Source organism: Rhineura floridana, chromosome 3, assembly GCF_030035675.1.
Source record: "Rhineura floridana isolate rRhiFlo1 chromosome 3, rRhiFlo1.hap2, whole genome shotgun sequence".
Classification (NCBI taxonomy): Eukaryota; Metazoa; Chordata; class Lepidosauria; order Squamata; family Rhineuridae; genus Rhineura; species Rhineura floridana.
In genome coordinates this window covers 215,834,794-215,859,022 of record NC_084482.1, presented here as the reverse complement: position 1 = coordinate 215,859,022, position 24,229 = coordinate 215,834,794, and the positions used below count along the sequence as shown (strand labels likewise).

General features: G+C 46.6%; 2 protein-coding genes and 1 pseudogene across 9 annotated transcripts; 1 reads left to right on the top strand and 2 right to left on the bottom strand.

Annotated features, from left to right (window-relative positions):
• The window catches only part of LOC133381638 (zinc finger protein 850-like), a 20,713-nt pseudogene extending 18,888 nt beyond the window's left edge, over positions 1 to 1,825 (bottom strand).
• LOC133381606 (zinc finger protein 3-like) lies at positions 980 to 24,229 on the top strand. 7 transcript variants are annotated; one of them, XM_061620940.1, is made up of 8 exons: positions 980 to 1,487; positions 3,840 to 4,343; positions 4,547 to 4,659; positions 18,768 to 19,260; positions 19,420 to 19,501; positions 19,832 to 19,914; positions 21,232 to 21,358; positions 22,421 to 24,229. In XM_061620940.1, exons 4-8 carry the CDS (start codon positions 18,844 to 18,846, stop codon positions 23,290 to 23,292), a joined length of 1,581 nt encoding a protein of 526 aa, XP_061476924.1. In that variant the 5' UTR covers positions 980 to 1,487; positions 3,840 to 4,343; positions 4,547 to 4,659; positions 18,768 to 18,843; the 3' UTR covers positions 23,293 to 24,229. The 7 variants fall into 7 exon arrangements, with proteins under 7 accessions (XP_061476924.1, XP_061476928.1, XP_061476927.1 ...); XM_061620944.1 differs by lacking the exon at positions 980 to 1,487 and adding an exon at positions 1,780 to 1,878; XM_061620943.1 differs by lacking the exons at positions 980 to 1,487; positions 3,840 to 4,343; positions 4,547 to 4,659 and adding exons at positions 14,936 to 14,955; positions 18,500 to 18,569.
• On the bottom strand, positions 6,017 to 14,221 carry LOC133381578 (zinc finger protein 260-like). 2 transcript variants are annotated; one of them, XM_061620873.1, is made up of 7 exons: positions 14,033 to 14,221; positions 13,531 to 13,847; positions 10,892 to 11,421; positions 10,630 to 10,693; positions 10,211 to 10,290; positions 9,357 to 9,483; positions 6,017 to 8,400 (listed from the first exon to the last, which is right to left on the bottom strand). In XM_061620873.1, exons 3-7 carry the CDS (start codon positions 11,306 to 11,308, stop codon positions 6,710 to 6,712), a joined length of 2,379 nt encoding a protein of 792 aa, XP_061476857.1. In that variant the 5' UTR covers positions 11,309 to 11,421; positions 13,531 to 13,847; positions 14,033 to 14,221; the 3' UTR covers positions 6,017 to 6,709. The 2 variants fall into 2 exon arrangements, with proteins under 2 accessions (XP_061476857.1, XP_061476856.1); XM_061620872.1 differs by having other exon boundaries at positions 13,531 to 14,221.

The window sequence follows — 24,229 nt, the reverse complement described above, 5'->3', positions numbered from 1 at the left end:
GTTTTTCTTTTGATTTTATTTTTTCATTATGTATTTTATGTTATTTTCATTAACTTTGACCTATTTTTTTGTAATTGTAATTGTAGTTTTTTGTAAACTGCTTAAAAGCCATCTTTGCAAGTTATTGGTATATAAACAGATCATCTCTTTAGTTTTCATTTCCGTTCAATACAACACTTTTGTTTACTTCCCCACAAGGCCTCCTGCTTTTGATTGAAAGGCCGCCAGCAGTTCTCAGCGTGCTTTCTATCCAGTCCCCAAAGATCCCCTCAGCATCTTAGGGGTTGCATGTCTGAATGGGCGCTTGCGGGTCTGCCAGGAGGGACAGCACCACTGCCTGATCCAAGGTGGGGGCATAAATCCTAATTAAAGTGCAAAGGAATGAACTCAGCGTCGCAAGCGAACTTTAAATCCTCCCATCCTCCTGGCTGTGCAGCGAGGAAGAGCGAAGATGCGCTCCCCGATTTGGGCGTTGTGGTGGATCCTGGATGGATAGACTGAACAGCCTTCCTACGTACCCTCCCGCTGCGGTCCTGGGAATCCCCTCAAAGGCGCAGAATGGGGCGGGGTAGGCAGACTCACCGGATTTCAGCGCTTGGGGGAGATAAAGGCCCTTTCTCCCTCCACACGTGAGAAGCCGGCTGGGAAGGATCTGGAGAGAGGGAGCGCTCTGGCTCCAGGGGATCCCGCCCCAGTTCTTCTCCTCCCCAAATCCCCGCCCTCTCCAGGCGCGCTTATGGAGAGGGAGGCAAGGAACAGGGCCGGTTCTAAAGAGCGGCCAGGTTGGGCACTGGCCCAAGGCCCCCGGAGTTACAGGAGCCCCTGAGGGCCCTCCGCTCCCCTTCTGCAATCCGCCCCCCAACTTACCTGTCAGCCAGCTTTTTAGCATTGCCCTTAATAAAGATGGCGGCCGTAGCTTTCCTAAGGTACTGAAGCCGCTGCCGCCATCTTAGTTGATGGCAGAGATGTGTGCGCGTAGCACGCACGTGTGTCATTAAGGGCAATGGTAAAGACTAGAGCCGGCCCTGGCAGGGAACTCTGCAAGGGGGGCTGTGGACTCTGGGTGCCCCCTTTGCATTGGGCTGCAGGCAGAAGCCCTCCGATGCTGGAAGGGCAACTTGGAGAATTTCCTGCCCCTTGTCTCCCCCCCCTTTTTCAGCTCATTGCTCCCTCTGGACCAAGCAAAGAGACAAGCGACTCTACATTTAGGGTTGCCATTCGCACGCTCTCTTGTGCGGGAGTCGGAAGCTCCTCTGTGACCCACCAGGCCTTGGACGCGTGAGCGGGGCGTTTTCAGGAGCCAGCGGGTTCCTTGGGATTTCAGTTTAGGGGACACGCCGGTGAATAACAAGAGGAGCACCCTGGTGGGGTCTCTCCGCTAAATGTTCTGGGTTGCAAATCCCTTTGGAAGAAAAAGAAGGCCTCCATATTGCAAGGCTGGATCCGCACGTGCCAGAGCAAAACTAAGCCCAAGACCCCACATGCAGGTATACACTCGTGCATAGTCAATCTGCCTTCACACGCGGTTTGGGCTTCGCTCTGCATTTGCACGGCGGGGAGACTCCCTCGGGGGCTGCAAGGGGACGCTGGAGGCGTCTTCCCCTCCCCTCCCCTCCGCTTCCCCTCCCCACAGCTTCCCTCCGATCCACCTTTTCCTCCCGGCTTCCTTCGTCTCCTTGCCGAGGAATCTCCCCCGGCCGATCTCCCCCTTTTCAGAGGGTCGGAAGAGCGAGCCGCTCTGCGCCTGGGCCAGGTTTAGCCAGCCGCGGAGGAAGACGCCTTTGCGCCTTCTCGTGCCCCGGGCCCATTCCGGGAAGCCTCTCCCGGCAGAGCCTCGCAGACGAGGGGAGGAGTTTGGCGCTTCCCTTCTGGGATCGAGTGAGCCTCCCGTTGGGCTTTGGGGTGCCTTGGGGGGTGCCTAGGAAAAGCAAAAGTGAGGGGGGAGACCAGCCAGCAGACAGGGAGAAAAAGGGGGCAGCGCTTCTGATTGGGAAGGTGGAGGGTCCCATTGATCATCATTGATGGAAATGGAAATGTACTGCCTTCAAGTCAATCCTGACTTATGTTGACCCCATGAACAGGGTTGTCATGGTAAACGGTATTCAGAGGTGGTTTTACCATTGCCTTCCTCTCAGGCTGAGAGGCAGTGCCTGGCCCAAGGTCACCCAGTGAGCTTCATGGCTATGTGGGGATTCGAACCCTGGTCTCCCAGGTCATAGTCAAACTCTTTAACCACTATGCCTCCGCGGAGCGCAGGTGGTGGATCCCAGCTCCTGACTCGGATGGGAAGCTAGTGGTTTCCTCGGAAGTCCGACCTGGAAACCAGTATCCGTACTGGCAGGAACAGGAGGCTGCCCCTGGTGAATCCCCAGCAAGGCAGCTTGTTAGCTGTGAGAAAAGTGTAGCCTCCACGTGTAGAGGAAGTATACTGCACAGCAGCAGATTCAGATTAGTTTTTTTAATTAAACCAACAATTAGATATACATCTAAATAAAGGGGGGAGGGATGGTTTAGCTGGAAATGTAAGCGTTGCTTCAGGCTTCCCATCTACTCTGATCTAGCAGGGCTGTTCTTGTGGGGGCTACAACTCCCACAGAGAAGGCTGATTTAGGACGTAGGAAGCTCCCTTAAGCTGAATCAGACCATCTGTCTGTCTAGCTGAGGATTGCCTCTGAAGACCAGTTGCCGGGAATCACGAGAGGGTGGAATGCTGCTGTGCGAGGTTTGATCTCCTAAATGGGTGAAAAACCTTTATGCTGTAACTTGAGAGGCCCCGTACCAGACATGGGTGCCTCAGACTTCCCAAAGCAATCAAGATCCAACCCAGTTAGGTGGCTCTTTGCAGAGCACCCATAGAGAAAATAAGGTTTGAGGTTCTTCTAGTTACACTCTTTTATTCTTGACAAAAACAGATATCAATCTCTTGATGACAAGATTTATAAAAACAGTAAGTCCATTATCTTTAGCTGTTTTAAAAATATAATAAATATAATTTTAAAAATCCACTTCCCTCTGTCTAACCAAATTCCATTTGGACTTCAAAACAGGCAAGCGCACACTCTCAAAAAATCAGTGCAAAAGAAGATCCTTTTTCTCTCCTCCGACTTCACCCCCCTGAACTGTGTCTCTCTCATTGACTCCATTCATTATCTAAGGAAGGTTCTCTGCCAGGCTTCCTGGATGAAAGTCAAAATATAACTCAGCATTAAGGCCTCCACGGAATGTTTTGAAGGAAGCAGTGCACTGATAAATTTCACACTCTCCCACCATATTCACATTGAGCATAAAGTTCATGCCAGCATCATTAACAATGTTCATGACAATCTCCCTGGCAATATGGATGCCCTTCTGGTTGCTTCTCCTTGCTTCCACATGGCATGCATACACAGTGATCCATTTAGCCAGATCAGCTGAGGTCTGGGACACCGTTGCGCTTGCAAGTGGGACATCCAATTGGCCCCTGTGAGAACAGGATTGTGGACTACATGGGCCTTTCATCTGATCCAGCAGCCAGGCTCTTCTTATGCTCCCATCAGCTCTAAGGGGTGGACCACCGGGAGGGATATTGCACCATTTGGTTCTCACCCAGACTGAAGGTTTTAATCCATGGACTTCGCATGAAGGAAACTCACAAGTCTTCCATTTTTCTTTGTGTCTTAGCTGCCTTTCGTTCTCGTAGATGACCAGACTGTTATAATGCACTCACCAAATGATGCTTTGGTTTTGCCGGCCTTGGTAGTACCCCCAATTAGTACAGCCTTTGGTTGGCTATTGTACTAATAACAGAATTAAACTATACGTTACAAACTGAATGGTCTCTGCTGTTGAATTTCCTACAGGTGGCACCTCCAGTAAGGGCAGACTTTGGCAGAAGAGGGAGGAATCTCTTGGGCCGGGTTGGAGATACCTTGGAACAGTAATCCAAGATGGAAGACCAGGACTCAGCTGGTCCTGAAGCAACAAGAGGTCCAGATATCATCCTTGCTGGCAGTCCTGGGGAATTCTGGGAAAGAACAGTGCAGAAGATCCTGGGTAAGGAGGACGCCTTCTGCTCAGATGTACAGCGCCAGCATTTCAGGCAGTTCTGCTACCAGGTGACCAAAGGGCCCCGAGAGGCTTGCAGCCGACTCCACAACCTCTGCTGTCGGTGGCTGAAGCCAGAGCACCACATAAAGAATGACATCTTGGACCTGGTGATCCTGGAGCAGTTCCTGATCGTTCTCCCAGAAGACAATGAGAACTGGGTTAGAGAGTGTGAACCACAGACCACTTCCCAGGCGGTGGCCCTGGCCGAAGGTTTCCTCCAGAGCCAGGCAGAGGAGAAGAAGCAGGCAGAGCAGCAGGTGAGAGAGAGTTTCATCCTGGTACTTCCAAGGGGCTCAGGATGTAAGGGGCAAGAACTTAAAACATTCTGTAATTGTCAAAACCTTTCTGCAAATCTTCCACGGAGGAATGTCCCAAGCTCCCCAAGGACCTTTGCCTCTCGCATGCCTTTTCTAAGCCTTTTCTCAGTTCACCGGCTTTGATATCCTCCTTGTTTTTGCAGGTCAAGGGTCTGTTTGCACAAGTGGTCACTGATGCCCTTGAGTCACGGAAGACTCCGTTGGACCCCAGAGAGAGTCCCCTGTCAGGAGAGTGACAGACATGCCACTTCACTCAGTAAGAATTGATTTGATCTCTCTCTTATTGATTTTGCCAGAGATTTATAAGGTTCAGAAATTTATGTTCTCCTGATTCTTTAGTGGTGGGAGATGCTTCTCTGCAGCCTTTTCTGCAGTTCAACAATGAACGTATTTTCAACACTTGAGGATTTAAATCACTACTTGGATTTCTGGCCAAGAGCCAAAATAGGGAGAATTGTTCTTTCACACAACTAAACTATAGTGTGTGGGAAGAACCAAAATGTGTACAATGGATGAGATGGTTTGCGATGTCAGCATGCACTTTATCTCTGAGACAAGCAAGTGCTACTGGGCTCCTACCTCCTTTCTATCTCACAGGTGATGAAATGAGGCCTAGCTCTTTAGAGGTGAGCAGATGTACTATTAGGTCAACTTGCATGGAGTATCAAGAAAGATGCATCTGATGAACTGGGCTATAGCCCAAGAAAGCTTAGGCCATAATACGATGGTTAGTCTTTAAAGTGCTGCTACTGTCCTTTTTGTTACTTTGCTAAAAGTGCACCATGATCCACTTTGCCAGGTTTTTGTGTGTGTAAAAGACTACAAGCACTTTGGCAAACGGTAGGATGGTGGAGGGGATGGTTCAGATTAGAATTCTGTGTGCGGAACCTATATGCAATATGGGAATGTGGGTTGCGCTCAGCTTGCATACCTCACCCGGGCATGCCCATCCCAGCAGACAGCCACACACTGGATTTGCTGAGGACCTACCTGTAAAGTCCAATATTGATAGGCCTGACTGTCCTGGTTGTGTTCCAGATTCATTTGTTGCACGCACCGCAATTTCCAAGCCGTGCAAGACTTCCAGGGGTGCCGGTGCTTAACCAGGGTTTTGTTTCCTTGGAATGAAGGTAGAGACTATGGTGTCTTATAGGATTTCTGGTTTATTTTCATATATATACAAACTGAGCTTAAGATGGAGGCGTTCTCAGCATTAACAGTCCATCAGACCTTGTTTCCCAAGGCCCATAGCTCTACAGTTCCTGCAGTAACACAAACAAATTAATTCCTTGGTGTTGGCATTGGGGCTCTCTCTTGAATGAGTTCTTAATGGCTCACATTGCTTTCTTGCTCAATTCTTACACTTGTTAATGGGGGTACTTAGCAGACGTGGCTCAATCCATTAATTTATTAATGGAATTAGCCTGACTAGTAGAGCAGGGTTCTTTTTCTGCTGATCCCAATTCCCAGATAGGATATGGGCTGGAAGGGGACTCAGAGATATCATCCATCAGAGCCCTCAATTTTGTAACACTTTTTCCTTTTGTTTTTTGGTTGGGTTTTTTATGATTCCAAACCTGCTCTCCACCAGTTCAAAATCAGAGACAGGCAGGTTAGAGAAGGACTTTATTTTTATTTTCCTTATTTATCAGGATTACATTTATATCCATTCCACCTTTCCTCCAAGAAGCACAAGGGGGCATTCATTTCATAGGTCTCCTTTTCCCAATGTTACCTCACAATAACTCTGGGAGGTAGATTAGGCTAAGAGACAGTGACTTGGGAGTTTTAGGTTGGTCTTTTTTCATGATTTCAAATCTGGTCAAACACACATACCTCCCCCAATTCAAAATCAGAGGCAGGAAATCAGTGAGGCTTACTTCTGAGAAATGTACAGTCATTGGGGCATGAATCCACACTAGAAATCGTGACAGCAATTCTGAACCAAGGTGACACACTTAGATGGTAAGTATTTATACAACAGTAATATTTAGGTGTCCACTGTTCCTTTGCAAAGGAGGATGGGAACAGAACAAGAATAGGCAGAAATCACACAACTTTTGTCCTAGCAGTGAAGTAACAGTGACAGCAGGGAGCCCTTCTGAACCAAAATAAGACACATTTCAGTTCAGTTAAGTGCTATTTGTAGAACTGCAACGCTTAAGTGTCCACTGTAACTTTGCAAGAGAGAAGGGTGGGGAGAAAACCTGAACAACTTGGCTATAACTTGTGTCACATCACTGGCCATACCTCCGTGACCTCTTACCAGCACTGCCAGGTCCAGTGATCACCAGTTGCCAGTACTTTTATGTTTTCTCTCCAACATGAATTCGTTGATGGGAAATTAGACTTTTCTTGCAGCTCAAGCTTTTTCCACATTCCAGGCACTGATATGGTTTCTTCCCACTGTGAATTCTTTGATGGGAAGTGAGAGAGTTGCTCTGACTGAAGCTCTTACCACATTCCAAGCACTGATATGGTTTCTTTCCACTGTGAATTCTTTGATGAGTTGAGAGATGGGAGCTCTGACTGAAGCTCTTTCCACATTCCAAGCACGTATACGGTTTCTCTCCTGTGTGACTCCTGTAATGTATAGTAAGGGTTGTGCTGTGACGGAAACTTTTTCCACATTCCAGGCACTGATACGGTTTCTCCCCTCTGTGAATTCTTTGATGGGCAGTGAAATTTTGCCTACAGCTGAAGCTCTTTCCACATTCCGAACATTGATATGGTTTATCCCCACTGTGACTTCTTTGATGAAGACGGAACTCGGTGCTTCTCTTAAATCTCTTTCCACATTCCAAGCAGTGATATGGTTTCTCCCCTGTATGATTTCTTTGATGGGAAGTGAGATGGGCACGGTGTCTAAAGCTCTTTCCACATTCCAAGCACTGATATGGTTTCTCTCCTGTGTGAGTTCTTTGATGGGAAGTGAGGTGGGAACTGTGTCTAAAGCTCTTTCCACATTCCAAGCACGCATATGGTTTCTCCTCTGTATGAATTCTTTGGTGGGAAGTAATACTGGTGCTCTGTCTGAAGCGCTTTCCACATTCCAAGCATTGATAGGGTTTCTCCCCTGTATGAATTCTTTGATGGGTAGTGAGGTTTTCCTTCCAGCGGAAGCTCTTTCCACATTCCAAGCACTGATATGGTTTCTCACCTGTATGAATTCTTTGATGTGAAGTGAGACTTTCCTTGCAGCTGAAGCTCTTGCCACATTCCAAGCATTGATGAGGTTTCTCAGTATGAATTCTTTCATTGGAGCTCTGACCGAAGGTCTCTCCTACATGAATTCTTTGATGATGATGGAGATTTGTGCTTCTGGTAAAGCTCTTTCCACATTCCAAGCATTGATACGGTTTCTTCCCTGTATGAATTCTTTCATGGGAAATAAGACTTTCCCTCTGGATGAAGCTCTTCCCACATTCCAAGCATTGATACGGTTTTTCCCCTGTATGAATTTTTTGATGTGTTGTGAGATGGGAACTGTGACTGAAGCTCTTTCCACATTCCAAGCATTGATATGGTTTCTCCCCTGTATGAATTCGCTGATGGGCAGTGAGATTTCCCTTGCAGCTGAAGCTCTTGCCACATTCCAAGCAATGATATGGTTTCTCCCCTGTATGAATTCTTTGATGGGCAGTGAGATTTCTCTTGCAGCTGAAGTTCTTTCCACATTCCAAGCACTGATACGGTTTTTCCCCTGTATGAATTCTTTGATGGGAAGTGAAACGCTCCTTCCTGGTGAAGTTCTTTCCACATTCTAAGCAGTGATACGGTTTCTCCGCTGTATGAATTTTTTGATGGGTAGTGAGATGGACGCTCTGACTAAAGGTCTTTCCACATTCTATGCATTTATATGGTTTCACCCCATTGTCAATTCTTTGATAGGATCTCTGAATGGAGCTCTCTCCACACTCTAAATATTTATATGACTTCTCCACTCTGTGGATTTTGTCATTGTCTCCCATGTTCTTGGTTTCCAAGTCGCCCCTTTCTGCAATGAAGACAAAAACTCATTAGAGCCTTAAGGAGTAAATGAAATCTGAAAATATTGAACAATTCAATTGATAGCTTGCTGAAGGGATTTAGATGGGAGCCGGATCCTAACACAGAATTGTTTCTGTGGACAGGCATTAACTGACAGCTGGCATTCTACAGACTGTTGAATACGGGCTGTGGATTCCTGGGTTCAGCTTCCAGCTCATGGATGGAGCTCACTGGGTGTTCTTGGGCCAATCGGTCGCCGCCTAGCCTACTTCAAAAAGTGGTTGTGCAGGTAAATGGAACAACCACAAGCGTTCTCTTCTGAATTATTAGCAGCAAAGGAAAGACTTAAGCACAACAGAATAAAAAGCTTAGGCCCCATCATCCACTGTCCAAGGATGTTATTTCTGTTCAAGGATGTTATTTCTTAAATATTAGACAGGTGCCATCTCTGTATCTTCTCGGCACCTACTGAAGACCTTCCTCTTTCAACAAGACTTTTAAGTAGAGATCTTATCCCAGTCTGTGTCTGTGTTGGAATGCTTTTTAAAATGTTTTAAAACTTTTTTAAAAACAATATGTTTTTAACCTTTTTTTAAGATGTCTTGAAAGCTTTTAAAACATTCTTAAAGATGTTTTGTTTTAATGTATTTTAAAGTCTGTTTTTATGATGTTTTAAAGTGTTTTTAATGCTTTTGTTTGCCGCCCTGGGCTCCCGCTTGGAGGAAGGGTGGGATATATATCAAATAATAAATTAAATAAATATGCAGAAGGACCCAAGAGCAGTGCTGGACTAATAGATTAGATAGCTGTCAATTCAAGATTAACTGTGTGTGTGGGGGGGGGGGGTTAGAATCCTGGATGCTGTAGGTGGCGCTCTAGAGCTACATCAGAATATTTTGATTCATCACATACATAAATAACTGAATTTCAACATAGATATTGTAACCCAACAGAGAGCTTTACCAAGAGATGTGACAATCCAACAATTCTCCTCCATGACTTCCTGATGCAGAGCTCTCTGGTCAGGATCCAGCAGGGCCCACTCCTCCTCCGTGAAATGCACAGCCACATCCTCAAAGGACACTGGGCCCTAAAGGGAAAAGGAAACATTTCTTCCTCAAAGATAGCATAACGATGATCTGCTCCTGATTGCTGTAGTAGATAAACTTTTTTAATGCAACTGTTTTATTGTGTATTTTAATAGTGGATATTTAGATTTTAATCTTAGTGTAACTGCTTTTTATACTTTGTAGATATATTTATTATCCTGGCCCAGGATTAAATTGATATCCTGCCCTTCCTCCCAAACGGAGCCCAGAAAATAAGTGATAAAACAAAACAATTTTTAAAAATCTTAAAAACAAGCAACTTAAAAGCAATTCCAACACAGATGCAGTTCTGAAATAAAGATCTTAACTTAAAAGGCTTGTTGGAAAAGTTCAGCATTCACTAGGCCCTGAAAAGAGAACAGTGATGGGATCTGCAGGAGGCCCTCACCTGCAGAGCACAGCAATTAACAGGTATGTGAAGTGTGAGACCATCTTTTACGTTAATTGCTTAGAAGCCTGTAGGTAAAAGTATACTGATAGTAATTATAAAAAATGCTAACTACATCCAAAAGACTAGTTAAGGTGGGTTGGCCGGTCATTATTCTCGGGATGTAAACCTTCGTCTTGGCATTCACAGCCTTCATTGAATAGAGCTTTGACAGAAAAAAAGAGAAGGAGAGAAATTCATTCAGGTCCAGGGAGGTGAGCAGAGGACAGGGGCACCCAGGATGCCCTCAGCCTCTCTCCCCCATTGATCCTTCCACATACCTGATCCACTTCCACAGCAGCTAGTTCCCCTCTGCCAGAAAGAGACACTTGAGGCGGTCTTGCCAGCATCATTTTGTCACCTGTGGAAGAGAAAGGTGGTGGAAAGCCAGTAGGATGCGCTTGTCTCAGGGGTTAAGCGATAGACAACTTAAGACATACACGCCTTAGAAAAAGTATTTATCTGTTCAGTGTTCGTGCCCATTTTATATTTCAGTTGCATGAAAAGTCCCCCTTTGGACACAAATCCAAGTGCTGGTCCCTGTGGATAAAGTTGTGAAGTGTTGAAAATAAACACAGTTTTGAGCCCTTGGGAAAAGCTGGAGACGAGCGCCTACCCCTGAAGGATTAAAGGAGCCCATGGATTCATTTCAAAATCGACACAGGGAGGCAAAACTGTGATACATCCCATTCACCCTTACCCTGTGGCCTCTGTCTGGTGCCTGATGGAGTCTTCTTGGCTTCAAGGAAAATGGTGTCTTTTCCCTGAAAAGAGTAATTAGGATTCAAAATAGGGAATGGGGAGAAGGATTACAAAAGGAATGACAGAGACACAAACCTGAGGGATATTGGATATCCTTCCTTGAATGCTTTCCAAAGAAGTTGGGCAATTCCTGGAGTATTTTGGGATACCCTCCCTCACATCCACAGCCTCTTCAATTTATCTCAATGAAACGCTCTCACCTGCTGCTCCGCCTGCTGCTTGTCCTCTGCCCGGCTCAGAAGGAAACCTTCGGCCAGGGCCACCGCCTGGGAACTGCTCTCTGCTCCACATTCTCTGATCCAGCTCTCCATCTCCGGCGGAAGGACAGCCAAGAACTGCTCCAGGATTACCAGGTCCAAGATCTCATTCTTCGTCTGTCGTTCTGGCTCCAGCCACTTACGGCAGAGCCAGTAGAGTCGGCTGCAAACCTCTCTGGGCCTCTCAGCCTCCTGGTAGTAGAAATGCCTGAACTGCAGGTGCAGCACATCTGCGCTGAGGGCATCCTCCTCACTCCAGATCTTCTGCATGGTTCTTTCCCAGAATCCCCCACTGCTCCCAGTCTTGATGGCATCGAGGCCTCTTCCTGCTTCAGGGGCAAATGAGTCTTCCTCTTCCATTTTTTGATCTGTGTGCCAAGGAAGCTTCCAACAGGGCTGAAGGAACTCCTTCGTCTCCTGCCAATTTGTGTCTCAGGGACAACACTGTCCTACATTAGAGGTGCCACCGAGTCCTGCAAAGCCAAGACATTGTTCTGTTATAGAATTATTACACTGTTGGGAGTGGGAAAAGTGTGGATGAGTCTAGCTAGCAGCCAGGTCTTCTCCCAGAAAGAAAGATTGTTGAATACCGATACAGTAGGGCCCCACTCATACGGTGGGTTACATCCCGGACCCCCGCTGTAAAGTGGAACTCATTGAATAGAATGGCGTGCGATGCCCGAAAACCACCGTAAAAGCGGAACAAGCGCCATATGAGTCGGGCTTTAGTCTAATTGCGTCTAATTGAGACCGCTGTATTAGCGAAGCACCTTAAAGCGAAGTGCTGTAAAGAGGGGGCCCTACTGTACTCAAAGAGAAAATGGGGAGAGTGTTGCTTGGGGTGGGGCAAGGAAGTTTCTCAACATGAGTGCAATGGATTAAAGCCTTCAGGCTGGTTGAGGGTTAGAAGGTGCAGCATCTGACTATCATTAGACACATGGTATAACTGTGTTTGGAATATAGCACTTGCTGGAAATTGTACATCACTCATCAAAACAGCACAGAGTTGTGGGCGCAAAAGCAAATGAGATATTGTTTGGTGTCCATTTATTCAGTTTGTTAATTCATCTGATCACACTAGTATTCCTCGAGTCTTGCTGGCCTTGTATAGAGGTCTTCCTTTAGCAGATAGTGTATGTTAAAACATCACAGCCCTTCTGAACCTTGGGGGCTGTGGCTCAGTAGTGGAGCATCTTGTGTTTCCTACAGAAGGTCCAAGGTACAATCCCAGAGATCTTCAAGAATGGCTGGGCTGGATGTCTTCTGCTGCAAGTCAGTGTTGACAAATGACAGTACTCAGCTAGATGGACCAATGGTCTGACTGAGTCTAAGGCAGCTTCCTATCTTTCTGTTTCTCTCTGATCCCAGCCTGCTGCTGCCATCTTCTCCTCCAGCTTCGCTTACATTAAACTCCACAGAAGTTGAGTTAAATAAAGACTGTCACTCAGCTGAAGAAATCTTAGTTAATTCATTCTCTGACTTTCACATGGTTCCTTTAGATTCATTTTTCATCGTTTACTGTAAAACAAAGTATTTCTTTTCTGCATGAGAGATCTGATACACTACTACTGTATGCGGAGGTTTTGTTCCCCTCACAGCTACTCACCTTGCTCTCACACCAACCCTTCGCCATATCCCTCCCCCAATATTTCGCTTATTTGGATCAGGACTTTCTCCATCTCTTACTTTCCCTTTCTTTTCTTTGTCCATATCCTGTTTTACAGAGTCGTGGGCAGAGAAAAACAAACCATATCTCCCTCTAGCTGCCCTCCCAAATTACGTTCACGTATCGCTAACTCGGTTGGTTATTGTCCATGGTTTGCAAGCCCCGTTTCCACCCTGTAGAGATGCCTGGTTCCATTAGCACCTTCAGCTGACATCCAACCACCATCACCCCAATCTGCCCAAACTGAGGCAGAAGTCTTTGGCCTCCTTCTCACCTTCCTCCCCCCCCCCCACCTTTTGCTCTGGCAGTCCTGACTGAGGAGGCTGCCAGTTTGGCGGTGTTTGTGCACCTCCTTAGCCTCCCCTAGTTCATCTGCACTGTTTTCATGGGCTCATTTACCTGTACATTTCAGTGGTGGGGGTTTATTTATGCTTTGGTGACACGGTTTTAGTATGTCTTCTATATTATTTTATTGTTTTTTTTAACAAAATGTAACGGGTTTTCAACCTGTAAATTGCTTGGAAGCCATCTTGGAGATGAAGCAGTATATAAATTAATTGTTTTATTATCATCATCATCATCAAATTCCCTTTCAGTACAACAAGTTTGTTTAGTTTTACTCCAGGACTCTCCTGCATTTGGTACCATAGATTCACAACCAATTCCCAGTGCTACCCTCACAACCCAGTGTTGCAGATCCACTTTATATGCCACATGCACACCGAAAGGCGCCCTCCTGGCTTTGCAGACCGGGGGTGGGGGCGAGTGGAAGAAGATCCCCTCCCATATTTGGGTGTTGTGGGGGATCCTGGATGGATCAGCTGAGCAGGCCTCCTAGGCACCCTCCCCAATCGGCCCTGGGACACCCCCCCTTCACCCAAATGCACAAAATTGGGGGCGAGGGAGGAAGACTCACCAGTTCTCACAAGGGGCGCCGATGCAGCGTTTGGGAGAGATAAACGCTATTTCCCCCTCTGCAAGGGAGAAGCGAGGCAGGAGGGAGGTGCTTGTGCAGTGGACAAGGACCCCCTCCTCCAGATTCCCTTCCTCTCTAGGAGTCTAGTTCCGTTCACCTTCACCCTTCGCATGCTGAACAGGAGGATCAACTCTTTCGCTGCGTCTCTCTCGGAGCAGGAGCCAAATAGGAATCAGGCGCTGGGCACCCAGAGGGGAGTTGTGGCCTCTCCTGGCCTGGTCGAGACTCCTCCTGATACTTCACGTTCCCAAACGAATCTGGCAGTACAAGGGGTGAGGTTCGGTACGAACGACAGCAAAACAAAGAGGATTAACAACTCGCAGGAAGAAGCAAAGGGCAGGCGGGCTGCATAGAGAAACCCTCCGATTTTGAAAGGGGCAACTTGCAAGATTTCCTGCCCCTTTTCTCCCCGCCCCCCGATTTTGCCCTAATATTTTGTCACCTTTGCTCCCCTGCCTCCTGGCCAAGAAGAGACAAGCGACTCTACACTTCAGGTTCCTGGTTGCATGCTGTCATGTGCGGGGCAGAAACATCAAGAGTAATGGGGGGAGGGGTTGGCTGTTCTCCCTCAACACCTCTTTGGTCTTCCAGCCAAGGTCTTGGCATTGCTGTCGTCCGTATCCACCCCACCCCCTTCCCGCTTGTACTGACAGGTTCGTTTGGGAACCTGAAGTGTCGGGAGTCTCAGCCCGAGGCCAAAACTCCCCTCTGGGTGTGCAGGGCAAGATTCCTCTTTGACTCCTGCTTTGAGAGAGAGGCAGAGTCTGGAGGTGACCCAGCATGCTAAGGGTTAAAATGAACGGACCTAGATTCTTGAGAGAGGAGGGGGCGGGGGCGTCCATACCGCCCGCCTGCCTGCGCAGCATCTTCCTTGCGGAGAGGGAAATGGCCTTTATCACTGCAAGTGCTGCATCGGTCTTATTGTTATATGCCTTCAAGTCGATTCCGATTTATGGTGACCCTATGAATAGGGTTTTCATGAGGCTGAGAGGCAGCGACTGGCCCAAGGTCACCCAGTGGGCTTCATGGCTTTCTGGGGATTCGAACCCTGGTCTCCCAGGACCAGAGCTTGAAAAAGTTACTTTTGTTGAACTACAACTCCCAGTAACCCCAGCCAGCATGGCCACTGGATTGGGGTGATGGGAGTTGTAGTTCAAAAAAGTAACTTTTTCAGGCTTTGCCCAGGACGTAGTCCCAACACCTTAACCACTCCACCACACTGGCTTAAATGTGTGGTGTGGCTCTGCCCGCGCACGCTGTTGCTGCCCCGCACATGACAGCATGCAAATGGGAGCCTGAAGTGGAGTGCCGCTTCCCTCTTTACTTGACCAGGAAACAGAGAGGGCCATGAGTTAAACGAATCAGGTGAACAGCCCCCCATGCACCCTCCCCCCCTCCTCCATGGCCCTGGCACTCCCCCTCACCCAAATACACAAAAGGGAGCGGAAGACAAACTGGACTTCAGAAGGGGCAACAGAGGCAGCGGTGAGACAAAAGCCCCTTCCACCCCCACCCCACCCAAAATGAGAAGCCGGGAAAGAAGAGACTTTGCAGGAGGCACTTTTGTCTTCTCTTCCTCACCCCCCCCCAATTTCCTTGCCACCAGATCTTTTTAAGTGGAAGCACCCCTGGGGCATTGAACCTGAGACCTTCTGGTACTCTGCCATTGAGCTGCAGGCAGCCCTCTTGCTGCTTGGTTTTCTAAGGGTTAAAATGAACAAAATTGGATTCCTAGAGAGGGAGACAATGATGAGGGAGGATGATGCTGGGGGGGTCCTCCAGAGCTAAAGCACTTCCTTCCAAAATCCCTTTGGGCCTTGTCATAACTGGTGAGTTTCTCTCTCCCCCACCCCTTTATTTTGTACATTTGGGCCTCCTCTGGAGGGTGCAAAAGGGGGCCTGGTCATCAGATCCATCCAGGATCCACTGCACCATTCATTGGCGATCACTCGTGCCTGAGTAAGATTGTCTTCCAAGATAAGGTCTTTAACGGTGGGTCTGTAAGTGACTGTGGAGGCCAATTCTGGATCCACACAACCTCCCACAGTGAAGATATAGGTTTCCAGATGGAAGATGCACCACCCAAATCAGGAAGGGAAGTCTCTTTCATTCTCTCTGCAAAGCCAGTGGGGCCCTTCTGCTACACTGGTTGGGTGTGTGTGTGTGTGTGTGTGTGTGTGAGAGAGAGAGAGAGAGAGAGAGAGAGAGAGAGAGAGGATTTCAAGCAGGTCTGCAGTACTGAGTTGATCTTGATAGAAGTGCTCCTTTCCATTGCACTTTGATTAGAATTTATGCCCCCAGCATTCATCAGGCCAGGGGTGTTATCAAGCCTCCTGGCTGACAGGCATGCGCCTATTGAGACATGCAACCCTTGAGATGTTGAGGGGATTTTTGGAGACTGGCTAGAACGCCCCGCTGAGAAGCCCTAGTGGTCTTTTAATCGAAGGAATCAAATGCAGGAGAGACTCCCACTGAAAGTAAACAAACCTGTTGAACTGGGGTGGGGGAACCAGGAAAGCTAGCTTGTCTCCACCCACCATGCTTTGATTGCTACATTTCGCCCTGGTATTTTACTGCAATCGGAGCCTTGAGAAGAAGCAGCAAAATATTCTTTGAGCATATATGTACAATTTCCTGGAAGATCGTCTTGCCCCTTATATACCCAATTGATCATTACGCTCTGCAGGTGGGGCCTCTGCAGATACCATCTTATCAGGAGGTCAAGGACTTTAGTGTAGTGGCACCTACCCTTTCTGCAGTGAGCCGGGCAGCTTGGTACCAACTTCATCTAGTACAGAGGCTGCGACCCTATCTTCCCATACATCTGCTCCCACGAGTGATACATGCCCTGATCTCCTCTCGATTAGACTACTGTAATGCGCTCTACGTGGGGTTACCCTTGAAGACGGTCCGGAAACTCCAGCTGGTACAAAACACGGCGGCACGCTTAATAAAGCAGACCTGCCGCCGCGATCACATCACCCCAGTGTTGATTGAATTACACTGGTTGCCAGTTGTATACCGGGCCCAATTCAAGGTGTTGGTTTTAACCTTTAAAACTCTATACGGTTCCGGCCCAGTTTATCTGAAGGAGCGCCTCCAGTATCACCAAATATGCCGCCAAACAAGATCAGCCTCACAGGACCTTCTCTCGGTCCCACCGACTAAGACAGCTAGGTTGGTGCGGACCAGGGAGAGGGCTTTTTCTATCGTGGCCCCCACCCTCTGGAACTTACTTCCCTTTGACCTTCGGCATGCCCCCTCCCTACTGACTTTTCGCCGAACCTTGAAGACCTGGCTCTTCAGGCAGGCCTATGGGATCTCTGGGGTGGGTTAGGTTTTACATTGTATTAATGTAAGATGGTCTTCAGATGAGATGTTATGATATTAATAATGTGATGATTATGTATATGAGTAGATTGTATTTTATATTGTATTTTATATTGTAAGTCGCCCAGAGTGTCCATTCAGTCGGACAGATGGGCATCTGCTAAATAAAATTTTATTATTATTATTATTATAAATATTAGACAGATGCTGTCTCTTACCTTTTTGGCGCTTACTGAAGATTTTCCTCCTTCAACAAGCCTTTTACGTAGATACCTTATCCGAGTCTGCGTCTATGTTGGAATTGCTTTATAAGATGTTTTTAAAGCTTTTTTTAAAAATAAATGTTAATATGTTTTTAAAAATGTTTTGTTTTAATATATTTTAAAGTCTGTTTTTAAGATGTTTGAGTGTTTTTAGTGTTTGCAGCCCTGGGGGTGGAAGGGTGGAACATATTATTATTGTTGTTATATTTATTTATTTATTTATTTATTTATTTATTTATTTATTTATGAGATTTGTTAGATGCCCATTTGGCAGAGGTTGATCTGCCACTCTGGGTGACTTACAACCAAACACAAGTACATTCCATATAGACATAATCAAAATCCTAAAAATTAGAGATTAAAAATTAAAAGCTTAAACATTTAAACCCCCCAAGATCTGCAATCTGCCAGCCTAAATTTGAATTTAAACCTAAATTGTTGTTATCATTATTATTTTCAACAATAAAACAACAACAACAACAATTTCATGTTTTAAAGTCCATTGACTCATTCTTGTTTTTTCCTCTCTGCCTGCCTTGGTCTATCCACTACCTCACCAGCCTGTTGTGCACATATACAGATAGGAATAAAGTGGCTGCAAAAGGCATCAGATTTTGCTTCCTTTAAACATCTTTGTTGCATCTTTGTACCATAAAGAACCACATTTTTCTGGGACTACCCCTCCCCCGTTGCAATCTAGTTTCAAGGTTTCAGCCATGTGGCCTGACATGATTGCTGCAACCCTGTACACATTTTAATTTACATGAGAGTAGGGCTCATTAAGCAAAGGGAGACTTACTTCTATGTAGACATGCATACCATTGTACTGTGACTTCTTAATGAATCTCTGGAGTTTAGGTCCTATACAACAGGAGACATGCCTAAACCTCTTTGTGACTTTTTTGGGGATTTTTGCATTTGCAGTTGCCATTGGGGGGGAGGACTCCTTTAGTATTCACCCACAATTACTATGTAGATGTATTTGCAGAAAATAATTTGTTCCTGATCTCAGACAAAAAGGAAAGATGCGTTCAGGTAGCAAGGATGAAAAATGCACTGAATCAGAGGGGGAAAGGGCAGCTCTTCAGGACCCCGGGGATTCCTGTCTGTTGCCTGGTATCCAAACAATGCATTCTCTCCATCACAGCTCTGACTTCACTCATTGGTTAAAAACACGGAAAGGCAAGAGGCAGTCGGAAAGATCCCTCTGGACTAGAAGTTTGCTGAGGTTCAGTAGTGGGCCTGTTAGCCACGGTTTGAGAAATACAAGGCTAGAAAGTGGCCTGCATGTTTTGTTTTGTTAACTTTCCTCCTAGGAGAAAATGGAAATGGACTGACTTCAAGTCGATCCCGACTTATGGCGACCCTATGAATTGGCTTTTCATGGTAAGCGGTATTCAGAGGGGGTTTACCATTGCCTTCCTCTGAGGCTGAGAGGCAGTGACTGGCCCAAGGTCACCCAGCGAGATTCGTGGCTGTGTGGGGATTCGAACCCTGGTCTCCCAGGTCGTAGATAAGGGAAGTTTTTCCTATACTGACAGTGCAGTAGTAATTCTATAACAGAACACTGTCTCAACTTTGTAGGAATTGGCACCACCCTTCATTAGGACAGACAGAAATTGGCAGAAGACGAAAGAGTTCCTTCCTCCTTGGAGCGCAGATGGATGAGCAAGGCTCCACTGGCCCTGAAGCAGGAAGAGGCTCTGATGCCGTCAAGACTGGGAGCAGTGGGGGATTCTGGGAAAGAGCTGTGAAGAAGGTCCTGGGTGAGGAGGACACCCTCAGCTCAGATGCGCAGCGCCAGCAGTTCAGGCATTTCCGTTACAAGGAGGCTGAGGGTCCCCGAGAGGTTTGCAGCCAACTCCACCATCTCTGCCGTCAGTGGCTGAAGCCAGAGCGGCACACAAAGAATGAGATCTTGGACCTGGTGATCCTGGAGCAGTTCTTGGCTGTCCTTCCACCGGAGATGGAGAGCTGGGTGAGGGAATGTGGTGCAGAGACCACTTCCCAGGCGGTAGCCCTGGCCGAAGGTTTCCTCCTAAGCTGGGCAGAGGACAAGAAGCAGGCAGAGCAGCAGGTGAGAGGGTTTCATCAAGATAGTCAAAAGGCGCTCAGAATGTGAAGGAGGGTATGCCCAAATACTCTACTATCCAAAACCCTTTAGTGTTTTTTTGCCTCTGTTATTCCTTTTCTAATTCTCCCCGTTCCCTGTTTTGAATCTTCATTACTGTTTTAGGTAAAGCATCTCTTGGCAGAAATGGGCACAAATTTCCTTGAGGCAGAGGGGACTCGATCGGGCACCGGACAGAGGCCGCTGGGTATGGATGAATGGGATGTATCTCTATTTGGTCTCCCTCTGTAGATTTTGGAATCCGTCTGTGAGCTCCTTTAGTCTTTTGAAGGAAGACGTTTGTCTCCAGCCTTTTCCTCCGGCTCAAAAATGCATTAATTTCCAACATTCCCCTACTTTTTACATGGGGACCAGCACTTTGGCTGCTGGCCAGGAGCCCAAAGAGGGAGAAACGCATTTTCACGCAACTGAAAGATAAAATGGATACAAACACTGAATAAAGTTATTTTCTAAGGCCTGTGTGTAGTTCAACGTGCATTGCTGAATCTTGGCTTCCCACCACCGTTGTCTCTTACAGGTGATGGACTGATGCCAGCAAGATCTCCTCAGCGGTCTCATCTTCGCAGTGGAGCGGAAGCAGTTGCTGTGGAATTGGATCAGGTGTGGGGGCGAATCAGTGGGGGGAGAGACTGAGGAAAGCCTGGGTGCTTCTGTCGCCCCCTTACTTGCACTCGGGTCCTGCGTGTGGGCTTCCCATGGGCACCTGGTTGGCCACCGTGAGAACAGGATGCTGAACTAAATGGGCCACTGGCCTGATCTAGCAGGCTCTTCTTATGTTCTTATGTTCTTACTTCCTTTGGCCTGAACCAATCTCTCTCTCTTTCTCTGTGCTTTGAAGGCCTCTCAAGGAAAGTTTAAATCCTGAGAATAATGACCAGCCACCCCTCCTTAACTAGCCTTCTGGATGCAGCTAGTATTGTTTGTTAGTAGTAGCCATATTGTTTATTAATATATATGCCATTTAGGGATACAATAGCCTTCTATGCAGTATAAAGAACAGTTACATAAATATTAAAATACTAGGGGCTGCTACCCCTGCTTGATTTGACCATCAACCTGACCACCTAACCCCAGGCAGAGGCAACACCAGGTACCCCCCACCTCCCTGACCAACTCCCCAGTGACCCTAGACCAGCCTTTCCCAACCAGTGTGCCTCTAGATGTTGTTGGACCACAACACCCATCTTTCCTGACCATTGGCAATGCTGGCTGAGGCTGATGGGAGTTGTGGTCCAACAACATCTGGAGGCACACTGGTTGGGAAAGGCTGCCCTGGACATTGGCGCATGGTTGCTGTCAGGGCTGTGAAGTCGGAGTCGTGGAGTCAGAGTCAGAAGCAATTTGGGGTGGAGTCGGAGTCGGTAGAAATGTACCGACTCAGGCTTCAAAATAAATTAATATTTTAATAATTAATATTAATTTATTAATATTAATAAATTAATATATGTTTGCCATTTATGATGGAGTCGCAGTCGGACAGTAGAAAAATAGATGAGTCTGAGTCAAAGGTTTGATGTACCGACCGCACAGCCCTGATTGCCGCCTCGGTCACCTGACACTAGCCCGGCATCATGTCCGCTTGTGCTCCTTGGTGACTCCTTCACATGGACACCTAGTCGCCTTGGTTGCTCGCACTCCGCATGGCCACCCTCCTCACTTGACCTCCTCAGTCAGTTGCTCTCCCTCTGCACCTGGCCCAGACGCCACCATGGAATGCTGAAGTGTTTGTGCTATAGTTTGCAGCACCACCTGTCTGTGGCAAAGCAAACTACAGCATGATGACCTGCAGTGTGACAACTTCTTACATTTTTATGCATTAGGGAAGATAAGTACCCATAATTAAAATGAGCAATGAAACAATCCCATTAAAACAGCACACGCTGTCTACACGGAGGAAATGTTTCCTTTTTCTTTTAGGGTCCATTGTCCTTTGAGGATGTGGCTGTGTATTTTATGGATGAGGAGTGGGCCATGCTGGATCCTGACCAGAGAGCTCTGCATAATGAAGTCATGGAGGAGAATTGTGGGATAGTGGCCTCTCTTGGTAAGGATCTCTGTTGGGTAATAATAATACCTGTTTTGTAATTCAATGATATATATATATCTGATAAACCCCAGTATTTTGATGTAGCTTAACAGCGCCACCTAGAGCATCCAGGATACTAACCCCCCTGCAGTTAACCTTGAATGGACAGCTGTCTACTGTTTTATCTCTGAATAAGCTTCCTCCAGTTATGCCCTTCTAAACAGTGATCAGCATGGCCTGAACATCCCCTGCCTTTTGAAATGTAGGTTTCAGAGTTGTTAAGGAAGTGGAACTAGTCATTGATTGGCTAAACAGACCACTGACATGGGAGACAGAGTGTTTTTCGTGACTTCACCGAAAAACAATCCATCTCAGAAAAGAGTTCGGCTTTACCATTTTCAGATACAAGTGAGGCTTTTGCCTTGCTGGAAACTGGTCCAGAGCCCAAAAATGCCCTTTGAGAACCAGCCTTTTGCAAGGAACTCTGTGCATGCTCTGAAATCAAAGTTAGGGAAAAACAAACTGACAGGCCAAATTAGGACAATGGCTGGCTCTAACTAGACCTGTGGGCCAAAGGTTTCCCCCACACACACACACTGCCGCCTTGCCACCCTGGGTTCCTTTATTAATTTATTTAATGTTTATTTAATAAATCAATCAATAAAATTGTGACCTTCCCCACGCAAATGACCTTCTCTGTCATTGACTAATGGGGCCTAACCTATTTATTTTATCAAAATTGTATCTTTGTATCTTTACATTGCTCCTAACAGTTCAGAAGGAATTGCAGGCTGTTATTTCATGTATTGGCCCAACAATCTTGTGAAGTAGGCTCGGCTGAGAGACATAAAACAATTAGCTCAGGGCCACCCAGTGAGTTTCACTGTGAGCTCCGCAGTCCACATCAACAGTCCTTAGCACACCAGCTCTTAGTTAATGCCAGTAACAGAGATGGGAAGATCTGCCTCCCATCTAAGTTCCTTCAATTCTTCCTTTGTTGCAAGCGTTCACTGGAATTTTTCAATAATTTGGGGTTTCATTTCCTCCTAAGACTCTAATCAGTTTTTGTCTTCATTGCAGAAGGTAACGACTTGGAAATCAAGAATAAGGGAGACCATAACAATATCCACAGAGTTGGGAAACCGTATAAATATTTGGAGTGTGGAGAGAGCTTCAGCCAGAGCTCCCATCAAAGAACTCACAGCGGGGAGAAACCCTATCAGTGCTTGGAATGTGGAAAAAGCTTCACCTGGAAGAAAAATCTCAGTTCCCATCAAAGAATTCACACCGAGGAGAAACCATATCAGTGCTTGGATTGTGGAAAGAGCTTTAATAGAAGCACAGACTACTGTCGTCATCAAAGAATTCACAGTGGAGAGAAGCCATATCAATGTTTGGAATGTGGAAAGAGCTTCAGCCAGAGTTCCAACCTCACTTCTCATCAGAGAATTCACAGTGGGACAAAACCATATCAATGCTTGGAATGTGGACACAGCTTCACATCCAAGCGAAGTCTCACTTCCCATCAAAGAATTCATACAGGGGAGAGGCCATATCAGTGCTTGGAATGTGGAAAGAGCTATAGCTGGAAGGACAGTCTCACTTCCCATCAAAGAATTCATACAGGGGAGAAACCATACCAATGCCTGGAATGTGGAAAGACCTTTCATAGAAGCACACACTTCCGCCGTCATCAAAGAATTCATAGCGGGGAGAAACCATACCAATGCTTGGAATGTGGAAAGAGCTTTAGCTGGAAGGAAAGTCTTACATCCCATCAGAGAATTCATACGGGGGAGAAACCATATAAATGCTTAGAATGTGGGAAAAGCTTTCATGCAAGCAGGAATTTTCATCATCATCAAACTATTTCCAGTGGACAGAAACCTTATCAGTGTCAGGAGTGTGGAATGAACTTCGTTCAGAAGAGTGCCATCATTTCCCATCAATGAATTCACAGTGGGAAGAGGCCGTATCAGTGCTTGGAATGTGGAATGAGCTTCAGCTTCAGGAAAAGTCTTGCTTCCTGTCAAAGAGTTCATGTAGGAGAGAAACCATAAATGTAGTGGTGGGTGGTGGTCACTGGACCTGGCAGGGTTGCTAGGAGATAATGGAGGCGTGCCAAATGAGGTCACAGAGACATAGCCAGGTTGTTCCCTGTTGTCGTCCTTTGCAATGTTACTGTGGACACTTAAGCATTGCAGTTGTACTACTACCTAGCAACTAACTAAACTGAAAAGTGTCTTACTTTGGTCCAGAAGGAATCCCTGATGTCATTGCTGCTCCTTTGCCAGGAGAGAAGCTGTAGGCTCCGCCTGTCTGGTTTTCTGCCAGTCCTCCTTTGCAAAGAAACCTGGACACTTAAACCTTACAGTAGTATAGATATGTAGCACCTAAGTGTCTTGCCTTGGTTCAGAATTGCCGTCAGTGTTCAGTGTGGGTTCATGAGGCAAGCTTAAATTACTCAGATGTAAGCCCCACTGAATTTCATGGGGATTAGTCCCTAATCAGCGTGTAGAGGATAGCCGCCTGAATTGCACAGTCTTAAAAGTGCCGCGCAGGACTGTTAAGAAAGGCTCCCATAATTTTCTAGACATTTAGGGAAAGATTATCCCCGTTCCCCACTTAATTCACTTCTTTCCAGAATGTGGAATAAGGTGGAAGGCTGTTAAGTTGGCCGGGACCTGGGAGATCCGGGTTAAAATCACCACTCAGTGAGGAAGCTCACTGTGTGACCTTGGGCCCGTCACTGTCTCTCAGCCTAACCTATTTCACAGGGTTGTTGTGAGGATAACATTGGGGAAAAGAGAATCATGAATTCGTCCTTGAGCTCTTTGAAGGAAAGCTGAAATGTAATACTTATAAATAAAGAATGATAATAATAAAAAG

Excerpts from the sequence above, each read along its gene's own strand:
- LOC133381578 (XM_061620872.1), bottom strand. The coding sequence starts at position 11,308 with ATGGAAGAGGAAGACTCATTTGCCCCTGAAGCAGGAAGAGGCCTCGAT. Across the intron at positions 10,694-10,891 it reads AGCAGCAGGCGGAGCAGCAG|GGAAAAGACACCATTTTCCT; the intron begins GTGAGAGCGTTT and ends TACTCTTTTCAG. Across the intron at positions 10,291-10,629 it reads CACCAGACAGAGGCCACAGG|GTGACAAAATGATGCTGGCA; the intron begins GTAAGGGTGAAT and ends TCTCTTCCACAG.
- LOC133381606 (XM_061620940.1), top strand. The coding sequence starts at position 18,844 with ATGGATGAGCAAGGCTCCACTGGCCCTGAAGCAGGAAGAGGCTCTGAT. Across the intron at positions 19,915-21,231 it reads TTGCTGTGGAATTGGATCAG|GGTCCATTGTCCTTTGAGGA; the intron begins GTGTGGGGGCGA and ends TTTTTCTTTTAG. Across the intron at positions 21,359-22,420 it reads TGGGATAGTGGCCTCTCTTG|AAGGTAACGACTTGGAAATC; the intron begins GTAAGGATCTCT and ends TCTTCATTGCAG.